We start from the raw sequence: 23,467 nt of genomic DNA, 5'->3' as shown, positions 1-23,467 counted from the left end.
CACCCATCATGTCTACACAAAGTGTCCGGTGACTAAGATTCTTTGGCAACTTTGCCGTCCACGCTCGCTACCAAGGAAACTCCGACTCTTTATTTGCAATTCTTCACTTCAACCTGTTCAATTGATGCAGTTAAATCGGTACCTTGTTCTTCTTTACAAGTTCCAAAAATTTCGACGTGCAGGGGGTCGGAACGTTGAGCTCACGGTCCACTTCATTAGAAAATGGGTATCATACGCGTCGAAGAGTCCTAACAACTATTCCTACAAACTTAGTCTTTAGGATGCTCCTGAAATAAGGTTTTAGGCAATGTTGCTTTTTGCCTTTATAGTATATTGTTTTCCGTTTGTTATATTTCTATATGTTAGTATGTATAAGAACTCAATAAACAGATTGTATATGTAAAAAAAAAAAGGAGATATAGCTCCAACTCAAATCCAGGTTATGACAAGTCCAGACAAAATCTACTTTCTTCCTTGTTGCTTTCTTTGGTTCTGTTGAGAAGGAGCTGTCCAAGGTATATATAAACATTTGTTTGTGTCGTTTTTACTTCTAAATCGTATCATACATCTTCCCCTCTCTCTTTCCTCTAAATTAGACAAAAAAATTGTTCTCAGTCTTAGTTAGAACGGTAGGATTCTTGAAAACTGATGATTGTAAATGAAGACCTCTCTAAATTGCTATGCCACTGTAGCATAAGTGTTCTTTCAGGGATTATTTTTAGGTGTGGTTTTTTTCTATTCACAATTTTGATTTTTTTGTTGAAGAATTGCAAAATTTGTTGCAATTTGACCACAAGCAAAAAAACATGTAAGACCCACTGAAACAAAATTTAAAAATTCCATTTGTGTTCGCTTCTCTCTCTTCTTCTTCTTGTCTCTTTAATTACTACAATCATTCCCATATCAATCAACTACAACACAATAGTATGTATATTTTCATTCAATCAAGTTCTATAGGAGATTGCTGGTATCTTGTTGAAGATATTCTGTTTGAAAAGTTGAAGATGTTCTGAGGACACAATTGGTACACAATAAACTATATGACTTTTCATTCTTGAGATAGAACAGATACTTGGTGATCATGCTAACATAAGGCAAAGAGAGCTAGCCTGAAGCTAGGAAGGGAGGCCACTTACGAAGCCAAAATATATCCCTTCAGATGGGTATCTTCAATGTTGAAAAAGGAAAGTGACAACGTTTCAATTTTGACTTGTTGGTATCTGTCTAAGTGTTGGTTAATACCTGGTCAATATCATTGCAAATACTGATGTCTGATGACACATGATATTTCTTTGATTTGGCTGGGGGGTTAAGGAAGTGACATAGGTACAAGGTGGCTGACTACCATCATACCATGTACATGACTTCATTTTGTGAAAAGAGGGGTCTAACAAGACTCAGTTATCCTTTTCGGCAATTTAGCATGTTGAGTTGTTTTCAATGCTGAGAATCAATTGTAACAACTTTTGCCTCTTACAAAATTGAAACTCTCCATTTCCACCCGTCAAAATCTTACAATCCTGCATATAAGCATTTTTCCCTTCAACTCGCCGTGGGTTAGCTTAGAGTAGCTCAAATCAGTATCAATTTGTAGCCAACAGACTTAGCAATGATTTCATATAGTTAGATCGGTAATAGGAATAAAATTGGTTGTGTAACAAGCAAAATTGGGAATGATCGTGGTTGCTATATATTACTAAAAAATAGGGGTCGACAGTCACCACGTAAACAGCGGGGGTTCTATTAAGAGCCCGTTTAACCAATTGCCCTTGGAAGTTCTCTTTGTCTGTGCTGATTTGGCTGCAGAGAAAGTTGAAAGCTGCCTTGTGACTTCTTGTCAAACTTACAGGTATCTTCCTTGGTTATGGTATGGATTATAATTCTTTCCTCTATATCCACCACGGTAGCCTCTAAAATCTCCACGAAAACCTCCATATCCACCTCTATTGCCTCTATATCCACCTCTGAATCCACCTCTAAATCCTCTATAGTTTCCTCTCCCTCTTCCTCTAAAGCCTCCACGTTGCCAATGATTATATTCGTATTTATTTCCTGGTTCGTAAGCATATTCATATCCCTGCTCATCCCCATTTACATTCCCATTTTCAGTCCTTGACGAATCAACGAAGTTCTGTGGATGTGCTAATCGCTCCTTGTGATGATAATTTATATATTTCCAAACTATATTTAAATTTAAATATTCTCCAAACGGTGTCGGGATTTGTCTTGTGGTAAGCTTTTGGCTCTCGAGGTTACGACAAATAAGATTACAAAATTCCTCAATGAATAGCGCAGATCTCATTGGTGTACTGAATATACACTTTATCACCTTATGGGATAGCTTTCTCGAGTCAAAAGAATCTGGATCACATATAGCTTTTTCTATCCCTGGATATAGCTCAAATAAGTGTTGAAAGAACAGTAACCATTCAGTAAAAGTTTCCGGCGATGTTAGATCTAAAGTCGGGAGTTTTTTTAACCGTTCTTCGATGGTTTTTTCATAATAATAATTCGTAACGTAGGAATATGTCAGTTGAAATGAATCAAAGTCTACAATATATTTCTCAAACGGGTATTTCGTGAATATATACGACCTCTGACCAAATTCGACGGGGGATCTGTTACCATCTTCATCTTTGATGAAATCGTCATTATACCAATTGAGAACTTCCGGTTCGTATGTATCTGAGTGTTTTCGAGTATTTGCAGTATTGTTGACACCTTGAACTTGAGTGGAGAGGGTCTCAAAGCGGCCCAGGGGTTTAAAAGGGGGAACCTGACTGATACTAGTTATCGCACTTCCAAACATTTCAAGGATTTGTTATACTATATTCTATCTTTATCTAGTGGTAATCAATGACTGGGTATTATCTCTTTCATTTCACTGAAGTGGTTCTAAATCTTGAATTTAATTTAATGACCTATTGAGATCGAAAAAAAATGTGAAAGTGCGTGTTGTCGTATATTCTCAGATATGTCGCGAAAAGCGATTATTCCGACACCAGTAGTCAACCGGCGATTTAACGAAGGATTGCGAGCAAAAGAGGTAGAATGCAATCATTCCCTTCACGATAATACTCACGCCATGGTAAGAAACAAGAAAGAGTAATTCTACTGCGAAGGAAGTAATCATCAAGTTTCCTTAAGGGATAGTTGGAGCCTTCCACCTCCATAACCAATTTCCGACATTCATTGTCAATTTCCAGAACTATTACAATACCTTCGAAAGCATTGGCTGCTGGCGTTGGTGATTACAAAGCCCTGAATGGAAATGGACAGAAATAATAGAAGGAAAAGAAGTTTCGATGAGCTCTAATGTTTCTACGTGAGAGAAATACATATACTTGAAAATATGTAGGTATTCCGACAAATTGGTCAAGACTAATGATATGTTAGTAACAAGTTTCAATAGTATAGTATCAAAATGAAGAAATCAGGTTAAACTCCATCAGAAATACTTTAAAGTCAGTGTTAAAAAGCTCTGAAATTATTTTTGTTCCACATGGTTATTCAGTTGAAGAAATTCATTGTAGTTGTGTATAATTATTCATCATATTAAGTAAATCTGGATAGGTTGGTCCCTTTTCTATGGCTTGATTGATTAAGGTCATAAATAAACATACATTTTGTATTATAATATAAACTATTGAACTTTTGGTAATGAAAGAAGATGAAAGAATAGAAAAATTTTCAGGAGAATCTTTTTTTTTTCTGTCTGCTTTTATTTATGCAAGGCGCTACCCAGAAGAAAAGTTTCCCTGTTACCCGGAAATTAATGCGGCTTCTAGGTTTATTCTAGTTGCATAGGGCTTCTGCCAGGCATCCTTCTTGCTACAACTTGGCACATGTGGAAGTCATAGGTTCACTTACGAGCAATGCTAATTGGAAACTGACAAATTTCTAAGTCTATTACTGTTATAAACTTGCAATATACATCAAGTGTTCTATAATTCTATCATAAAAACATTTTGGAAAGATCATCCACACGTTCCCTAATTATATCATTTGCTTCGATTCCTAATAAGATCTCTCCATTTGAAATTGATTTCTGGACAATTTCATACATTAAATCATCATTTAGCCATCCATTATTCTTTCCAAATGCACACCTTACCTCGGCAATAACTCGAAAATCCAGTACTACCTTATTGCTAAACACCTCAAGGTCCTCTCTATCCAATTGCGATGCAGCTTTTGAAAGGCACCGTCCAAATTGGTCTGAGCTTAAGTATCTTTCAATCTTCTCTTCTGAATATAACGATGATACTCCTTTCTTCTTGTTGGTTGCCGCCTTCAATTGATCTTGATCAATTGTATTTCTCAATAACGTGTTCAAAATCAACTTCGAAAAAGCTGGATCACTAATGGACTTGATGAATGTGGGGAAATAATTAATCATATATCCACAGTCCACAACCGTATTAAATCCGCATACTTGTGATAAGCATCTGGTAGACATTTGGCGAATTTCGTAGTTTTCGTCAATTAAACCTCTTTCGAAGCTTAACATTAGACAACTGAAATAAGCATGTCCTTTGCGGGTTGTCGAATTTGTCATGTATGAGGTAATTGCACGATGGGCACTTTGTCGACTGTCAAGTGATTGAGACGGTTCGGATAATATATCGCACCATGATAGGAATTTTTCAGATATTTCACCATATTCATCGATAATTGGGAATTTGGCAAGGCATTCGAGTGCAATGAGTTTGACATTAAGATTTGAGGAGTCTAAAAAGTTAATTAGATGCTTAGTTATGCTATTGGCATAGGATGGAATATGGATTTCCAACAATAATGAATATACTTTTAGTGCCCGTGTCAAGGCATAATGGAAGTCTTGAGTCTCGATATATTTCCAGATCAAATCAGCAATCCCGTGAGAATCAATCCTTCGGTATTCTCTTGATATATATTCAAGGATATCCATTTGAACTGTCAAGAATTTGGAACTTAAAATCATTTCCACATGATCCAAAATGTATCTCACATTATCCAAACTGTGCAGGAAAACAAAACTTGAAAGAGTCGACAAATACAATTGCTTCCCACCGTCAAGTCTCCGACCCTGCTCTTTGAGAACCTTTTCAAATTCGTTCTTCAACATATCCAAAGCTTGCTCACTTATTACGAGTTCAATATTGGCAAGAACATTGATATATGCATTCTTGATAAAATATGATAACCCATCAGTGACAAATACTTCAATATTAGAAAGAAGAAACTCAGCAGTAATTTGATCAACCTTGGCCGATCCGATATGTGCGCATAATAATACACCATGGAGGTTATTTAAGTCAAGTTTTTCCTGTAATTGATATTGAATGAATTGGTTGAACTCGCGCTGAGATAATATTGCAGTCATTGTGCGGGCAGCCATTTCTCGAATCTTCCACTCCTTACGTCCGAGATAGACTTGTACTTGTGTAGCAAACTCGGAGGATACAGCAGACGCTTGGTGCTCTAATTGGGAAAGCATAATTAAAATCGGAAAAACTACCTGATCATCACTAGTAGGAATCTGTACATTTCCAGCCGATTTCAATAAATAGTCCAAAAATGCAGTCTTCAATTTGGGGAATCTTGAAAAGAAAAGCTTTGATGATGTCTTTCTAGTTGCCGCCTCACCAGCACCCAAGGATCTCTGCTTTATACTTCCAAATAACATCACGGCACAATTTCGAATAGACCAATTTTCAGAACAGAAATTTTCTAGGGCAAGCATCATTGCTTCTTCGATATATCTAACACTATCATTAGCAAGTGAACCCTCTATGAATATTTGTTTGAGCGTGTTATAGGCATGGACTTGGGGTATATCTCGTTTCGTCTCCGATTTGACATCATATGGCAATTTGGCAATTCTCAATAATTCCAAAGTTGAATATTTGAATAGTTCGTCGGAATTAACTGATGATGACTTGGCACCTACCAAGACTCCGGCAATTAAGTATGGAATCCCACCTGATCTTCTTGATATTAATTGAGTTTTTGATTCGATTAGTTGGATATTGTCCTGGATCCATTGTTTCGGATAATGGGAGAGCTTTTCCATATTGAAGCACAATTTGCATATCTTGATGAACGATGGATATATGGATGAGAATGCTCCCCTATGCTTGATAGAACTTAATTGGTCCATTACTAGCTTGGTGCAATCAAGGATTGTTTCAGGATTGATTTGATTGTGATATTTCTCGAGCATGGATATCATTAATTCATTGGAGGTCTTGGCAACTTTCCAAGAGTAGTGGAGTTTGATTGTGTTATCGTTAACATCACTATAACCTTCATCATCGTCGTCTGAAATGTCTTCGTCTTCTTCAGTTGTAGTAACTTCTCTGGATAGGATGGATTTCTGCTGTTTCCAAATTTTGAATATTTGTTCAATTAGCTTTTGGAGTGTACATTGTTTTATGTCGACTTTCTCAACAATTAGATTCAATGCACTAAAGTACCCGTGAAGATATACTTCATTCTCGACAATCTTTTCCAATAGCTGTGACTCGAGCTTATCTAATCTTTCTAATTGATTGCATTTGAAATAAGCAATCGCCAAAAATTGGAACGCTTTTGCGGCTCCTTCACTCACACGTCCAGTTAGTTCCGTAACTATCCCTTCTGAATATTCAAATAATCCATTTTCTTCAACTTCTAAAAATGTCTCTAAGTCTTCGGCGGGACACTTCTCTAATAATTCCAAACTTGAATTTCGAATGGCTTTATAATCGGAAAATAAGTGTTTTGCTAACAGCTTGATTGTTCTCTGATTGAAAATATTAACTGAAAGTTTCTCTTGAATGTTGCTTAGGATAGTAATCACACCTATTGTTTGGGGAAATGTGCTCCCAGGGTCTAGGTACTCTAGTAAAAGATTTAATAACCACAGCAAAAACTCTCTGCTATTTTCAGAGTCTTCTTCTGTAAATTTTCCCAGTAAGCAATCACTGAATCGTCCAGAAATGAATTGATAAAAGATACTTATGAATATATCTTGTTTTGTAGAATCATTCAAATGGATATCTAAAATATGATTTTCTTGAATTATCTCATAGGCATGCTTCGGAATAGGTTTCCGTTTGAGTTGTTTGCTAGTGGTTCCAAGAAGTAATTGCAATGAATTCAATCGTATTTCATGATCGCTATTAACTAAGCAATTGATAAGCGTGTGTGAATCAAGGAGGGTATCTAAACTATCTATCAATTCTGATTTTTGACCCATGTTCAATAGTGGAATTAAGATATCTAAGTTAGCGCTATATTCAGCGACTAGTAATTCAAAGCATTTTGGATTTATCTTGAGTAAATTTGGTAGTAAGTAGGTGATAACATTCGCTCTTAATTTCACATTGGATAGTCCCGATTTAATTACCTCTTTCCAAGTGGTATACCACTGTTTATGGTTAGCGGTATTATTACCGTAAGCAATGATTAATGTTTTACTTATACAGTTTGATAATTGGTCATCGAATAATTTAATTGAGTTTTCGGGATATTCAGGAAATGTCCGAAGAAAATATGTCTTATCGTCGACTTTCTTTAGTAATACTTCCAACAAAAGGTATAAACTCTTCGTTAAGCTCTGTTTCATCACTTTGTCAATCCATTGAGTTATTTGCACCCCTTCAAAATTTAGCAACTTCTGGATTAAAGAATTTAATGAATTTTGCAACGGTGGGAACGGATGATTTATCAACTGGAGGATATAATCAAATATTGATTCACTTTCTTTTAATGATTCATGGGATATTCTATATCTTAATAAACAAATAGATAAGGTATCATTGAATAATACCACGTATTTATCATCACTTATTCCTTTTGATGTAATGGTTGCCAATTTAGATATCAATTGGGTATAGATTTGCTCAACTTCTGTTTGGTTTGGTTGTTTTTCTCGTATCAAATCTTGTTTGATTGTCGCAAGATCCTCTTGGGATATAGTCATCATATTATAGTTCGTGTAAAAGTATCTAGGGTATTTCAATCGTTCAGTCTAATTCCATTTCTTGGGTTATTTTTAATAACAAATTGCAAATAAAAAGACGTATCAAAACGATCCAAAGTTTGGTTGTAATGACGTTCAAAATGTATCTATATTCTAAAAGTATCTAAAGAAATACCCAGATAAATCGTTCTAAGATCCAGTAGTATCCTCTGTGTTCAGTAAATGGTCAAATAGAAAGAGATGAGGATCAAGTCCATCAAGAGGAGATGCTACATGCAGGATTGAAAAATCTGAAAATTTGTAGGAGCCATTTGTCGCAAATTGCTAATGGTGTCGCGTATGTCAAGTTTTGCGACTTGTTTCCGTCATTCTCATCATCTGACACCAAAGTCTCCTAGAGGTCCCACAAAGTACGTCATATACATCCAATTCCTGAATATTTCTTCTCTACCAATACTCATATTCCAGCGTATAAACATTATAACACCTTAGTTCACAGGGATAGTTCTAGATTGATGGTGTGCCTGCTCCCATTAATTCCTCAAACCAGCCTAACAAACGAAGTCAGGGTAAGAAAAAAAGAAACAAAGATTCTAATAATAAATTTTTAATTTCGAGGGTTTTTCGTTCTAGAAAGTTGTTTACATCATTTTCACCATTGCACCCTATCCCATTACTGAAGACTTTACTTCCCTTTACTACTATTTGTCATACATCCAAACATCATGCATAGCAAACCTACAGCAGAACAGCAGAAATCATACCCATGGTTATACAGAATGTATTTCCATCACTTTCCATTCACCATGTTAACCAAAACTGAATCTATGTTTCTTCACACTTTTCTCCTATTATTCACGATATTCATTATTTATGGAATCTATTACTATTTGCCTTCCACCATGATGTTCTCGTTGTCTAGAGCTTACTATTATTTATTTGGTGTGAGTGCCATCAATTCATTTGAACCGGATCTTTAGGGGGTTGACTGCAAACTATGTGAGACAAAGACTTCGCCGCCTTGTCGATTCATTAGAAGTCGATCATGTATATTATGCTTTTGAGGGAGTTCTATTAGATAATAGAGATAATAGAGATCGAAGGAATGAGGGTACGATTCCTTAACAATTTTTCAATTCGCTTTAATTTTAATTTTTATAAGTATTTTAATATATATTTGCTGTTACTATTAATAAAGACTGTTTAACTATATTTCTCTCGAACTGTACTCCTTTGTGGGTTGATTCAACAACTTCTAAGAATGCTAAGATCAGTTTCTCTCACTCGAGACTTTTAAATCCTTTTTACGAGCCCCAACGCGCGTTACACGTCAAAAATAAAAAATTCCTTGAAGAAATCAGAAAGAGAAAATTGGTTGCCAAAATAGCAGTTGAACCAAATGTACAACACCAAACCTAATGCTCCTTTCAGACCTCCCAGGTTGATACGGAAAATCGACTCCAATGGTCTGCTGTTGCTGCCACCACTGAGCTCCGGTAGCTCCCAATCATATGCTCCTAAACGCGATGCTGAAATTTGCACTAAACCCATACCACGACCCACATTGCAAGCACACCCTATAGCGAACAATACGCAACCACTTCCTAAGAAACAAAAGCCGTCACCGGATCCAACCGAATCTAGTCATGACAAATATCTTGTCCAATGGAGAAAAAGGACAACCAAAAAGAATAAGACTTGGGATGGTGATGGATATGCCACTATTGTTGTTGCTGCAAATACAAATCAGGTAATGATTTCACTTCGTTCACAGGATGGAAAACCCATGGGTAAGAAACAATTCAATTCCTTGCCTAATCTTGATGAAGTTATAGTTATAGGAGGCTATGAATTTGAAATTGATGAAAAAGTGAGCAGTTCTCAGGTAGCCTCTTCTGGTGTCGCTGATAAGGAATCGTCATCCTCGCCGGCAAAACCCAAAGTTGTATCAACCGGGTTTAAAAAGGTTGCTCCTCAGAACTATACTCAATCTCCTGATTTTAACGTTAGAAAACCATTATATGAAAATAATGCAAATGGAATTGCCTTGCCTGATCCACCTAATTGTCCAAAATTTGTCAAGGTCCATGTAGATCCCATTCTCGCTACGAAATTAAGACCACACCAGATTGAAGGTGTGACATTTTTATATGAATGCTTATTGGGGTATCGTAATTTCAAAGGTAAGGGGTGTCTCTTGGCTGATGAGATGGGATTGGGCAAAACTTTGATGACTATAGCTACAATTTGGACCCTACTCAAACAAAACCCATTTATAGACCAGAAGAAGCCGATTGTAAATAAGGTATTGATCGTATGTCCGGTGACATTGATTAATAATTGGAGGCTGGAGTTTAGGAAATGGTTGGGGATGAACAAAGTGAATGTCTTGACTTTGGGTAATTCAAGTAATGAAAAGTTGGATATTATTAATTTTGGAAAGTTGAATGTATACCAGGTGCTAATTATCAATTATGAGAAAGTAACTGCTCATTATAAAGAGTTGGCAAGTGTTGGGTTTGAATTGTTGGTTTGTGACGAAGGACATAGGTTGAAGAATAGTTCGAATAAAGTGTTAAACCATCTAATTAAATTGAAAATTCCAAGAAAGATTGTCTTAACTGGTACTCCAATTCAAAATTATCTACTTGAATTTCATACATTGATTTCATTTCTTAATCCTGGAGTATTACCTGATCTCAAAAATTTTCAAAAGAAGTTTGTAAATCCTATATTGCGGGCACGAGATATAAATTGTTTTGACCAAGAGATTAAGAGGCAAGGGGAAGAGATTTCCAACCAGTTGATAGAATTGACTAAACCATTTATCTTGCGTCGAACTCAACAGATTTTGAAGAATTACTTAACCACGAAAACTGATATTTTATTGTTTGTACCACCCACTCCACTTCAATTGAAGTTATTCGATCATATTATCAGCTTGAAGAACTTTAATGAAATGTTTTCCGGGCCTGCTTCATTCACCATGATTAACATGTTCAAAAAAATCTGCAACTCGCCATCATTATTAAAGAATGATGATTTCTTCACGAAATTAATCAATGAAGATCCAACTTCATCTGCTTTCCTTCAATCCAATCCCCTTTCTACCGCCTCGGGGAAGATCAATATGCTAATTCCACTATTGTTAGAAATCACAACCAGAGGCGAAAAGATTGTGGTAGTTTCAAACTATACCCAAACCCTCAACCTCCTTGAAATAATCCTTCAGAAATTAAACCTCACCTTCTCAAGACTCGATGGCTCAACCCCACATAATGTCCGGAACAAACTCGTGAATCAATTCAATAAAACTCCAAGTATACTGGTTTTCCTCCTTTCGTCCAAATCAGGGGGGATGGGTATTAACCTAACTGGAGCATCCCGATTAATCTTATTCGACAACGATTGGAATCCCGCCAATGATATCCAATCCATGTCAAGGATTCACCGTGATGGACAGCAGAAGCCATGCTATATCTATCGACTCTTCACTACTGGATGTATAGATGAGAAAATTTTCCAGAGACAATTGATGAAAAATAAACTAAGTGATAAATTCTTAGATGGGGGCCAAGATAAAGGAGGAGACGCATTTGATTATGAAGATTTGAGGAATTTGTTCATGGTTGAACTGGGACTGAGGTGTAATACTCATGATTTATTATGTTGTGATTGTGGTGGAGATGGAAGTCTTGCTAGTCAGGAGATTGAGAATGATGATGATGACACGGAACCAGTATTGGCCACCACAATGCCGTCATGGATGTCGGCAAGGGAGCTTCAAACTAATTTGAATGAGAATGAGAATGGTAATGGAGGGAAGAAGAAGAAGTCTATGAGATTGGCGTTGGGTGATTATCGGCATTACGATCCAAAGGTATGTGTTGATACTGAGTTTGATTCGGTGTTGCTGAGTATTGTGAATCATGAATCGTTTAATGAGAAAAGAGTGGTGCCGGTGACGTTCATTATGCTGAAAATATCTGAGCAAGTGGAGGATGCTGATGAAGCTCTTGATGAAGTGGGGGAGAAAGAGAACGTGGATGTTTCCCCTGTAGATGACAAACAAGTATGATAGAGATTAATTTTTCACTGATATAAAATACTAAAATGCATTGTAAATACTATTATTTTCTATCGCAATCTATTTACTTTTGAAGACCTTTTAATCTCGCTTCCGCTGCTCTTGCACGTTGTTCTCTCATCATTCTCATTTTTTGCTGTTCACTTAATCCACTAAGATCACTAACAACAACAGGAACAGCTCCTCCTCCTCCTCCTCCTCCTCCTAATGTACCCAGAGAGGAAAATCTTGGTTTTTTCAATTCCAATTCTGTCTTTTTGGCCAATTCTTCTTGAATCAACTTTTGCTTTTGCAACTTTATCTGCTCTTTTGAATTTTTCTCTTCTTGTTCTATTTCTTCTTTGGATTTGGCAGGTCCGACCTTTGCGACCTTCCAATCACAATAATCTTCTCCTAATTTATGTCTGACAATTTGGAATACTTTCTTAGTGTCTGATTCCCCCATGGCTGCTACTTCTGCCGCCGTTCTGCCTGCATTATTGAGTACTGTTGGGTTTGCTTTTAGGTTAATTAACAAAATTTGAACCATATGGTTTAAACCATTTGCTGAAGCGAAATGCAATAATGTTGGAGTGTGTGTATATCTTTCTTTAGGAACTAGTTGGAAATCGTTTATATCGATTTTATTTTGTTTTATGAAACTTATTAACTTGGGTGCCTTTTGTTTCTTCAATAAACTGACTAATTCGGTAGAGAGTTCTTCCAGCTTGATTTGTTCTTTGGATTTGATTTCTTTCGGTTTGGGGCTCGATTCTTTAATTGGAGTAGCTGATTTTCGTTGGATCACTTTTGGCATATCTAAGACTTTCAAATATGTGAGCTCAACCCAAGCACGTCTCAATTCCGAAGTTGTGGCACGTTTGGTAGTGAATGGAAAACTCCTAATTCTAGGATCATTATTCGCCAATACTGCACCCTCATATCCAACTAAGATCTTCTTATTAGCAGCACCATTGGCACGAATGAAAATCGAATCACATTCATTCAAATGATGTTTCCATTCTGCAAGCAATTCCCTCACTTCCTGAATCAATGCTTGTTCATTATATCTTCTAATACTTGACCCAGCAGAATTGGCTTTGCCTCTGGCGTTATCACTAGCACTTTGTGAACCACCCTGCTTTCTTCTGGTGGTATATCTATGAAACGTTTTTGAGACTATGATGTTCACGGCTTGCTCTTGAAGTGATCCTTTGGAGTTTGGAGCGTTGCCTTTTGTCAGTTTACGTGTATGCGATATAATCGCTCCAGCGAAATGCCCACCTCCAATCATGAAAAGAGCGGATTTTTGAGATTGTTTCTGAGTGAATAATTTAAGCTCTTCAAGGGGGTTAGAATTGACTAATTGGTGGTCGGTAAACATGGATTTGTATATTCCGAATGTCTTATCTGGATTTAAAATGGAGGATTTAAATAAGATGAAGGGAGATTTTGTATTTAGGAAACTAACAGTAGACTCGTCATTTTCTTGAGAATCCCCGTTAGATATTGCTAATTTCTTTATCAAACTTTGAAGCCTCTGTTCATACGCATCGGAGCTTGAATCGATTTCTTCTTCCTGTGAACCTTCGTCTTCCTCTTCGACTTCACTTAATTCTGAATCGGAACCTGATAAACTTTCGATGGATTCCTGTTCAATTAACTTATCAAACTCATCAGCAGTAATAGGCGGTAAATCCTGAAGTGATCTTTTTAAGTTATATCGATGTAAGTCTGACTTGTAGTACTCAGCATCCCTATTTGATTCATTCTTGACTATGGGATTGTTGTCCAAGTTTGCCTCTTCTGAGCTTTCAACTACTGGTTTGGTTTCTAAGGTTTTGGAGTCAAAGTAAAGTAATTCCAACGATTCAAGTACTCTCTTGGATACGTCGTATATGTATAGCTCATCGTTGTTAACTATGTTCTCTGACATCTTGCTTCCTTTAGTTGCGGATTGATGAGTCATGACAGTAAAGAAATCAAATGCTAGAAATTTTCGCACCATAAAAAAATGGGCCCCAATCCGAAAATGAGCGGGATTGATCGATGGATGGCCGTGCGCAATTGTTCTTAATACGTAAAACTCATAAGACGTTATTAGTAATAGTAATTATTATATACAGAAAGAGAAAAACATAAGGGCATCTATTGTAAACCAACTCTATGACATTCTTTTAAGAAATATTCAATTCTTTCAGGTTTCATAAATGGATGAGTTCCATGACCAAAATTAATAATATAATTTTGTTTTCCTCCACCAAAACCTTTAATCATTTGTTCAACCTTTTTGGTAATAACTTCATCTGATCCATAGATTGCTCCAGGATCTAAATTACCTTGTAAAGTAATTCTTCTACCATTGACTACTTTAACTGCATCTTCTGGTTTATATAACCAATCAAGAGAAACGGTATCATATCCGGCTTCACATAAATCATCTAAGGCGTACCAAGCACCTTTAGCAAAAACAGTTAATGGAATGTATTCCTCAACTCCCAATTCTTTAAGTCTCTTGGGTAATTTTTCACCAATTTGCTTTAAATATGGTAATGAGAATTCATTGAAATCATCAGGTCCAAGTTCACTAGCCCAAGATTCAAAAATTTGTAACATTTGTGCACCGGCAACAACTTGTAATGCTAAAAATTCAATACATGCATCACAAGTGGCTTGAAGAAGCTTATGAGATGCTTCTGGGTATTTGAAAATCCATTCCTTGGCAAATCTAAACATCTTTGATCCTTGACCTTCAGTCATGTATACTAGTAAAGTCCATGGAGCACCAACAAAACCTAAAAGTGGAACTCTTCCATTTAATTTTGTTCTAGCTAAGGTAATGGCTTTATAAGCCCAATCCAACTTAGACTTAACATCTGGCTTTAAATCAACTCTAGCTAAATCGTCTGGGGATCTTAATGGGGAAGCGAAAACTGGACCCTTACCTTCAACCATATCGATTTCAAATCCCATGGCTTGAGGAATAACTAAAATATCACTAAAGATAATTGCGGCATCAATTAATCCATCAAAATGATCAATTGGTTGGATTGTAATTTCAGATGCAATTTCTGGGTCACGACAGGTTTCAAAAAAATCTTTCCCTGCTTTAACTACATGATATTCGGGCAAGTAACGACCTGCTTGTCTCTATATTTGGTATGTTAGTTTGAAACCGTCGTTTTTTTTGGCAAAATTTCTCAGCTATGTTGGAAACATACCATGATCCAAATTGGTGGTCTTTCGACCTTCTCACCCTTAGCTGCCCTAAGTATTAAATCATTCTTCAATGGAGCGAATTCAGTCATGACTAAAATAAATTATATAAAACTCCAAAGGGGATTTCTGCTTAGTAATCCTTGGGAGTTAATGATTTAAAGAGGGTTTGGAAATTTTCAAATATTGGTGAGAGAATGGATTTTGTTCTTTTTTTCGGATGTTCGAAAAGTCGGAATTGAAATTTATCATGTGATTTGTTCAAAGCAGCTCCGGAATTCGGTTAAAAATAAAAACAACCCAGAAAGCGTAAAGTGTTGCCATTTTTTTGAAACCAACCACCATCAATCCCAACTTAACCAGCGCAATTGACGTATCGAAAGCTAAAAAGAGAGAACAATGACAGATAATAATAATCGACCATTGTCATCGTCACGGAATGGAGAAGGGGAACTGAACAATTCTACAACTCGTTCATTTAGAGGAATGAATGGTAATGGTAATCACCAACAGCGACAAGGTGAACATGATAATCCAAATATGTTTATTCGATTCTTCAGGTCTGTTTTTGGATATAGAAAGACTTCCTTAACATTGTTTGTATTTTTAACTATATTTGCTACTGGTTTATTATCCTTTATTGATAACAATCTTGAATTTACAATTGACTTACCATCTGATAATATTGAAAAGGAGATTTTAGATATGTCTTGGTTAGACTTACAGAAAATCGCAAGCCATCAACATACTTATGGATCTCATGCGAATGACAAGGTGCATGACTATTTAGAGAAAAGAATCCTGTTGTTGACTAGAAGAAAGCCATATGGTGAATATGATAATGATTTAGATACTGAAAACAGAATCTTGTTTAATACAGGTACAGTCAATTCTACCACAGTAGCATATTATGAAAGTAATAATGTCCTTGCCAGAATTAATGGAACTGATCCAGCACTTCCAGCTCTTCTTTTAAGTGCACATTATGACTCTGTACCTTCTAGTTTTGGTGTTACCGATGACGGAATGGGAATTGCCAGTTTATTAGGAGTATTAACATATTTTACAGAAAAGTCTACCCCTCAACCAAAAAGAACAATAATATTCAATTTCAATAATAATGAAGAGTTTGGTCTTTATGGTGCAAGTGCTTTCTTATCACATCCATGGTCTGAGCAAGTGAAATTCTTTTTGAATTTAGAAGGTACTGGGGCCGGAGGAAAGGCAATTTTATTTAGAGGAACTGACTATGGAGTTACCAAATTTTTCAGAAATGTGAGATATCCTTATGCAACTTCAATGTTTCAGCAAGGTTTCAATAATCGTTTAATTCATAGTGAAACTGATTATAAGATTTACACACAAGTAGGTGGATTACGTGGATTGGATTTAGCATTTTTCAGGCCAAGAGATATTTATCATACCGCTTCAGATAATATAAGAAATGTCAATATTAAATCGTTGTGGCATATGTTATCAAATTCACTCGACTTCACCAATTCATTTGTTAATGAAGAAACTGATTTAGATTTTGACAATGATGAAACCAATACTGTGAACAATGATTTTGCTGCCTACATGACTTTCTTAAATTTCTTTTTTGTCATGCCAATCTCGAGCCTCATTCTCATCAATCTGATTCTACTCATTTTGGTACCTCTTCTAAGTGTTCCATTACTTGTCATTATTTTGAAGTACAGGCAAAACTGGCAATTGACAGCAGTCAATGTACTCAAATTTCCAATAGCAGTTACAATATCAACCATTGTTTTGAACATGATCGTGACAAAAGGTTTCCAAACTATGAATCAATATTTACCTAGTTCCAACCCAATGCTTTTAGTCGCTACAACCACGTCTATATTGATGATTATCTATTATCTTTGTTTTAATGCTATTAATTTAGTTTTTATAAACTATAAAGTTTTGAACCATGATGAAAAATTGATTGTTATTGTGGAAACTTCTTTCCTTTATTGGTTGGCCCTTATCTACATCACGAGCAATTTTACCCAAAATGAACTTGGCAATGATCATACTGGTGAATTTCCAGTTGCAATTTTGTTTACTGTTCAAGCAGCTGGTGCTCTCCTTGGGTTACTTGGTTGGTCATTCGCACAGGGCCAAAAGATTGTTGATCACGAAGAAGAAGAAGCATCTCCGTTGTTGGGAGATGATGCCCATCAATATGGCGCAGGTGCCAACCAAGAAGAAGACGGATTACTCTCTCCACAATCAACAACCAGCTATTTAGAAGACAATGAAGGAAATTTACAACATTTAGCTAAGCATTTCGGTTATGACTGGTCCTTACAATATTTAGTTATCGTGCCGCTTTCGTCTCTAATTGTTTACAACTCCGGGTGGTTGATTATTAACGGTCTCAACAAATCCATTCAAGAATCGCTTGCTTCTGAAGAATTAATTTATGGTTTAATTCAGTTGTTTGCTCAAGTATGGGTCTTACCATTTTTGCCCTTTATCTTCAAGTTTAATCGAGTGATAGTTATGAGTCTTACATTATTTGCTGCAATGGGTGTGACGTTCATTTCCTTCCTTGAACCATTTAATGCGGCGAATCCCCTCAAATTAAGGGTTATTCAACAAGTTGATTTGGTCAAATCTTCTACAGACAGTTACGTTCGTGTATTTGGAAGAGAAGGGGTTTCCCGAGGTATACTTGAAGACTTACCATCAGTTAAGGTTAGCGGGGAAAATGTTACTTGTGATTCGTTAGCTGATGGAAATGAAGTTTGTTCCTACAGGAGTGTGCTTCCACCTAACATCATCCCAGAGGTAAAAGATTTCAATGACTACCTTCAAATCCAAATTGTTAAGAATTCCACTGAAAATCACAACTTACCTTATGGCCTTCTTCAAGGAGAAATAAGAATTAAAGCACCTGAAAATAGAATGTGCAATTTGAACTTTGACAAGACCAACAAAATTGTCGGAAAACACAACTATAGGGATTCACCAGTGAAAACTGTAATTGTATATGCGGAAAAAAACAACGATACGAAAAGTATGAACTTGAATGCAGAAGTTAATAATATCCCAAACGGATTTTCTCGAGATGATGATGGAAATTATTTGTTTAAAGATGTCTCGGGGATTGATAGTTTGTACCTCAATAAACTCGATTGGGAAAATGAGTTACATATTGGTTTCCAATGGTTGCCAAATGTCATTGACTCTAGCAGTGGTGATATCAATACTTTGGGTGTTCATATTGAATGCTTCTGGGCCGATTTGAGTCCCGTCAAAGGCGATAATGGTGTAGATTTGGCCATACCTGCTTATGAAGAATTGCTACACTATAGTCCAAATTATGTAAGTTGGGCTAATAGAGATAGGGGCCTACTTTCTGTTTCAACACATGTCCAAGTGTAATAAAAGAGATTGCTCAATGGCTGCGTTTTCTTTTTAATTGTATTTGCAAGATTAATGATTTTCGAACTATAGATTTATATAGCTTTTCTTACTTTGTTTTAATAATAATAATTTAATGTTACTATTTAAACTATATATTTTATATGAGTAGTCGGTGCCATATATGTTTTCTGCCTATGTGCTGGCTGCAAGTTTTCGGACTTCATACAATCTCTTGTAAATGGTAACCATTCGCACCAAAAATAACTGATTATTAAATCTATACCTCTTCCCCATTTCTTTTCAAAATAAGTTCAATTACACTATAGGATCATCAAAAAAATAAATGCCAGCTACAGGGAACCTATTATAAGTCATTCAAAGCAAAAAATATGCGATTTCTGTGGATCGAACACAGGACCTTCAGATTAAACTGTGACTGAATCTCTTCAGTCTGACGCTCTCCCAACTGAGCTAAAACCGCAACAAGAACCCATGGCGGGAGTCGAACCCGCAATCTTTTGATTAGAAGTCAAACGCGTTAACCATTACGCTACACGGGCTACTTGGTTGTTTTTGGGTTTTGGAAATTTTCCAGATGATTTTCTAACACGTGACTTTAGCGTGATTTAAGCGTGATTTTCGTGTGATTTTCACGTGAAAATCGTGTGCATATCATGTGATAATTTCTCAACCCCCAAAAGCCGCTTAAAGATATAATAAAGAGACATAAACGTTTTCATACTCCTTTAGTCTTGAAATAAGGAATCATCAATTGGAAAAGAAGTGACCGCTAAGCCATTGTTTCTTCTGACCTCAATAGAGACAAAATTCTCTGGTCAGATGTTGTAATACATGATTTTATATGAAACTATTCTGACCGTGAATGTGAATTCTGTGGCCGTTATGTCTGGGGTCGCTACTACACCCATCATGTCTACACAAAGTGTCCGGTGACTAAGATTCTTTGGCAACTTTGCGGTCCACGCTCGTTACCAAGGAAACTCCAACTCTTTATTTGCAATTCTTCATTTCAACCTGTTCAATTGATGCAGTCAAATCAGTACCTTGTTCTTTTTTACAAGTTCCAAAAATTTTGACTTGCAGGGGGCCGGAACGTTGAGCTCACAGTCCACTTCATTAGAAAGTGGGTATCATCGCGTCGAAGAGTCCTAACAACTATTCCTACAAACTTAGTCTTTAGGATGCTCCAGAAATAAGGTTTTAGGCAATTGTGCTTTTTGCCTTTACAGTATATTGTTTTCCGTTTGTTATATTTCTGTATGTTAGTATGTATAAGAACTCAATAAACAGATTGTATATGTAAAAAAAAAAAAGAATGTCAAAAAATTTGCAATAAAAATTTGCAACAATATCTATCCCAGGTTGATGATTCCAAAAAGATTCCAGTTCTGATGCTATGTAGTTAATTTCCAAATGAGGTAAAACGGCTGAGATGTCAGGAATAGCTAATGATAGCTTGAAACTTTTCCATGGGAGTTAGCTTTGTAACTCGACTGGATAAATCTTTTTGAAATAACTCTCTGCTGAATTTTCCAGCGTTTTTTCATATCCACTCTAATCAGTGTTTGAGAAGAGTTGATATATGTATTATAGTTTTCCCTTGGGTTTAACATAGGTACGATTCACAGCTACTCCTGGTGATGAGGCTACAGAGGTCTCAATCTAGCCAATGAAAGATATCATGATTCCAGTGCCGGGAGCTTTTATTTGTTGAAATTTGCCAAGAAAAGCCGTTAGATATTGCGCTAGGAGATGGGAACCCGAAAATGTCTCAGATAGATTCAATAACAAGCAAAACCGGAAACTTAGTTCAGATGTGATTCCAATCCAAAGTTGTGTACATACCCAACCACTCGAGTGGGGTAGCTGACCTATGTTGCCTATGATTAGCATAGGTGATGTCAGTTGCATAACAAGAGTCATATTTCAAAAGGTGATATCCAGACGACAAGCTAGTGAGCTAAGTTCAATTGCTGCAAATATTTTGTTTTCATCCGGACCGCGATTTCCTAAATGGACCCCACTCGCTTAAACCTCGCAAATCTTTTCCTTTTTCGACAGTCAAAAAAAAATAAAATGTTTTATCTCCAAAAGCTCACAACCCGCCAAATATTTAAACTCTCCTTGTTCTTCCTTTTCTTAAAACTCATAAATCAACGTGAAATCAAGTAACCAGATCCATATCAAAAAAAACCATGTCAGTAACAATCAGACCAATTGAAGCTAAAGATAAACAAAGATGGCTCGAACTCTGGACCGGTCCAGGAGGATATATCGATTTTTACGAAGCTCAAGATCGAATCACCCCGGAAATCTCAGAAAACACATTTCGGAAATTCCTTGACCCTCATGAACCAGTATATTCTGCCGTTGCTATTAATGATGCCACGGGGGAGATAATTGGGTTTATTAATTATCTTACTCATGCAAATACTTGGACGATTGAGAATGCACTTTATTTGAATGATTTGTTTGTCTGTTCTGAAAATAGATTAAAAGGGGTGGGGAGAAAATTGATTGAGTATGCGTATTCTGAGGCTGATAGATTGAATTGTAAGAAATGTTATTGGTCTACTCAATTTGAAAATCATCGTGCTCAATTGTTGTATACTAAAGTTGGAGTCAAGAGTGGGTTTTTATTATACAGAAGACCTTAGATAGGTATTTAGAATTAAATAATAATAAACAGTTGAAAATGTCATTATTTTTGTAGACGTCTAATAATATTCATACTAATGCACAAGGGGGTTATAACTTATAAACTTTATACACGAGCCAAAGCCAAAAATAAGCAAATCCAATAAATGAAATCGTAATATTCAAAATCACCCATAAATCAGGATATCTCACCGGAGGATCCATCATCGAATCTAATAGATGATAAATAATCATCATGGCATATGTAGACCACATGGCAATATTATTTAATGGAAACTTACTCTTTAATAAAATTTTGGGTCCAATTAACCAATTTATCAATAAATTACTGACGAAATATTGCATGATCAAGTCATCCTTCTTTAATAATGGATATAAGCTGAATGTACCTACATTATTCACCCATTGAATCATATTAATATCATTATGATCAATTAATAATAATAACAGAATTGGAATAAGTGGTACCAAGATACTCTTTTCATGAACTTGGAATGAAAACAAGTAGAATGATAATGAATTGATGGCAAATCCATAAATCATACCGGGGATTCTGATATTATCTGGTTTCTTTCTCAATTTGAAGAATAATAAAATATTGATTGGCACGGTGGCGACCAACGTTGCTAATAATGCTAATTTGGGTAAATCTTGAGGATCAATAATATCACGATATTTTATAATTGTATTTGTAGTACACCAAAAATTGGCTACTTTATCTTCAAATAATCCTCTTCCTAATGGGAAAACACGATGAACAATTTGTAAAATACTTTCTGGTTTATGAATGATAAATGGAAGTAAATAAACAATTTGGGTTGCCACCACAGTTATGCCCACCGATATAAGATGAGAGAAACTGTTCAATTGACTTAGGATATAAAAGAATATAAATAATGAATAATATAATCCCATTTGTTTGAAATTAATACAACTAACAAACCAAATACTTGCCAATATAAGATTCCCCTTAGCAAGATCAATCACCGAATATACAAATAATCCAAGCATGACCGAATTAAATTGAAAATGACCATGATCAATCAATACCAAATGAGCTTGATTTATAATCACAAGTGATATAATTATTTGATCCATTCTATTAACATTAAATTTCTTACCCAACATATTTGCAATTGATAAAACTGCCGGAATATATATAATCAATTCACTAACAATCGCCATAAATCTCATAAAAAATCGTAATTCATCAGTTTCAATCCCTCGAGAACTATCCAAAGCAAACCAATCGCCATTAATAAATCCACCAATCAATCCAATGATATATGAATGATAAGCAGTCAAAGGAGGATAATCCAATCCCCAATATTCTAAATCAAAATAATACCATTGTGATAGAGGTAAATTTATCGTTATTTCCATCCAATGTCTTTGAGCTTCAAAATCTCCAAACATGGGTGGGGTGGCATATCCCAGATGTCCACCTAATCCAATTGCGGTACGTAATATGATGGCGGTTAGGATGAGGATATATCTTGCTGCCCATTGATCTGGGGCTTTTTCGAAGTAATGGAGGAGTTCATAGACTGGGGAGTCTGAGAATATGCTTTTAGTATATTGATTTGTTGATGATGATGACTTTGTTGTTGTTGATGGTGATGTTGTTTCTTTCTCCTCGGATGTTGTGACCTGCTTCTTTTTTGGTTTTGCCATTTCGAAATTAATGTGATTTTAGGAAATGGGAATCAAAAGGATGAAAGAAAGAGATGAGAATGGAAATTGAATTGGGGAAATTATAAGAATATGAAAAGGATGAAAGATTTGTTGATGTGTGTCTCTGATGGTATGGATTTTGGTAGGTCAGTTTAAATTGATTCGGAGAAAAAAAAATATTACCGAATGACGAACAAATTGCAACGAAGAAAACCAAACCCTTTAAAGAAGAAGACACGACAGAAAGATAAACAGGCTAAGATGAGACAGACATAGAAGAGAAGCAAAATAACGGTCGCCTGAAAGGGAATCACAAGAACTAGAATACTAAGACGCAGGCGTAAAAAAATACATAAGAAAAGGTTGGCCCCCAGTGACTAATTACCCAAAAGTACTCAACGGTACATTTGAGAAACCGGGAGACAACGAGTCAGAAGATCATATTGTCTAAATTGTAGTCAGGTGCTCTTTGAAGCTTTGAACAAAGTGTGGGGTGGGGGAGTGAATGA

The 23,467-nt window shown here is 36.0% G+C and overlaps 7 protein-coding genes across 7 annotated transcripts; 3 read left to right on the top strand and 4 right to left on the bottom strand. All coding sequences in view use genetic code 12, as the record gives it.

Moving 5' to 3' along the window:
- Positions 1-1,843: 1,843 nt before the first annotated feature.
- J8A68_004907 (uncharacterized protein) lies at positions 1,844-2,809 on the bottom strand (the record flags this gene model as incomplete). Its single annotated transcript, XM_049408915.1, has 1 exon — positions 1,844-2,809. The coding sequence occupies one exon, from the start codon at positions 2,807-2,809 to the stop codon at positions 1,844-1,846; it is 966 nt and encodes a 321-aa protein (XP_049261871.1).
- A 1,146-nt stretch (positions 2,810-3,955) lies between these two features.
- On the bottom strand, positions 3,956-7,951 carry J8A68_004906 (tRNA methylation protein; the record flags this gene model as incomplete). Its single annotated transcript, XM_049408914.1, has 1 exon — positions 3,956-7,951. The coding sequence occupies one exon, from the start codon at positions 7,949-7,951 to the stop codon at positions 3,956-3,958; it is 3,996 nt and encodes a 1,331-aa protein (XP_049261870.1).
- Positions 7,952-9,347: 1,396 nt separating this feature from the next.
- On the top strand, positions 9,348-12,026 carry RDH54 (DNA-dependent ATPase; the record flags this gene model as incomplete). Its single annotated transcript, XM_049408913.1, has 1 exon — positions 9,348-12,026. One exon carries the CDS (start codon positions 9,348-9,350, stop codon positions 12,024-12,026), a length of 2,679 nt encoding a protein of 892 aa, XP_049261869.1.
- Positions 12,027-12,099: 73 nt separating this feature from the next.
- J8A68_004904 (HEM12) lies at positions 12,100-15,322 on the bottom strand (the record flags this gene model as incomplete). The annotated part of the gene is made up of 3 exons (XM_049408912.1): positions 12,100-14,003; positions 14,174-15,164; positions 15,236-15,322. 3 exons carry the CDS (start codon positions 15,320-15,322, stop codon positions 12,100-12,102), a joined length of 2,982 nt encoding a protein of 993 aa, XP_049261868.1.
- A 307-nt stretch (positions 15,323-15,629) lies between these two features.
- J8A68_004903 (uncharacterized protein) lies at positions 15,630-18,623 on the top strand (the record flags this gene model as incomplete). The annotated part of the gene is made up of 1 exon (XM_049408911.1): positions 15,630-18,623. One exon carries the CDS (start codon positions 15,630-15,632, stop codon positions 18,621-18,623), a length of 2,994 nt encoding a protein of 997 aa, XP_049261867.1.
- Positions 18,624-20,821: 2,198 nt separating this feature from the next.
- On the top strand, positions 20,822-21,283 carry HPA2 (D-amino-acid N-acetyltransferase; the record flags this gene model as incomplete). Its single annotated transcript, XM_049408910.1, has 1 exon — positions 20,822-21,283. The coding sequence occupies one exon, from the start codon at positions 20,822-20,824 to the stop codon at positions 21,281-21,283; it is 462 nt and encodes a 153-aa protein (XP_049261866.1).
- A 91-nt stretch (positions 21,284-21,374) lies between these two features.
- On the bottom strand, positions 21,375-22,958 carry ALG6 (dolichyl-P-Glc:Man(9)GlcNAc(2)-PP-dolichol alpha-1,3-glucosyltransferase; the record flags this gene model as incomplete). Its single annotated transcript, XM_049408908.1, has 1 exon — positions 21,375-22,958. The coding sequence occupies one exon, from the start codon at positions 22,956-22,958 to the stop codon at positions 21,375-21,377; it is 1,584 nt and encodes a 527-aa protein (XP_049261865.1).
- Between the last annotated feature and the right edge of the window lie 509 nt (positions 22,959-23,467).

Source organism: Hemisphaericaspora subhashii, assembly GCF_019202705.1.
Source record: "Hemisphaericaspora subhashii strain CBS 10753 chromosome Unknown scaffold37, whole genome shotgun sequence".
In the NCBI taxonomy this organism is placed as follows: Eukaryota; Fungi; Ascomycota; class Pichiomycetes; order Serinales; family Debaryomycetaceae; genus Hemisphaericaspora; species Hemisphaericaspora subhashii.
The sequence above is the reverse complement of the archived record's forward strand: the minus strand, read 5'-3'. Positions and strand labels throughout refer to the sequence as shown.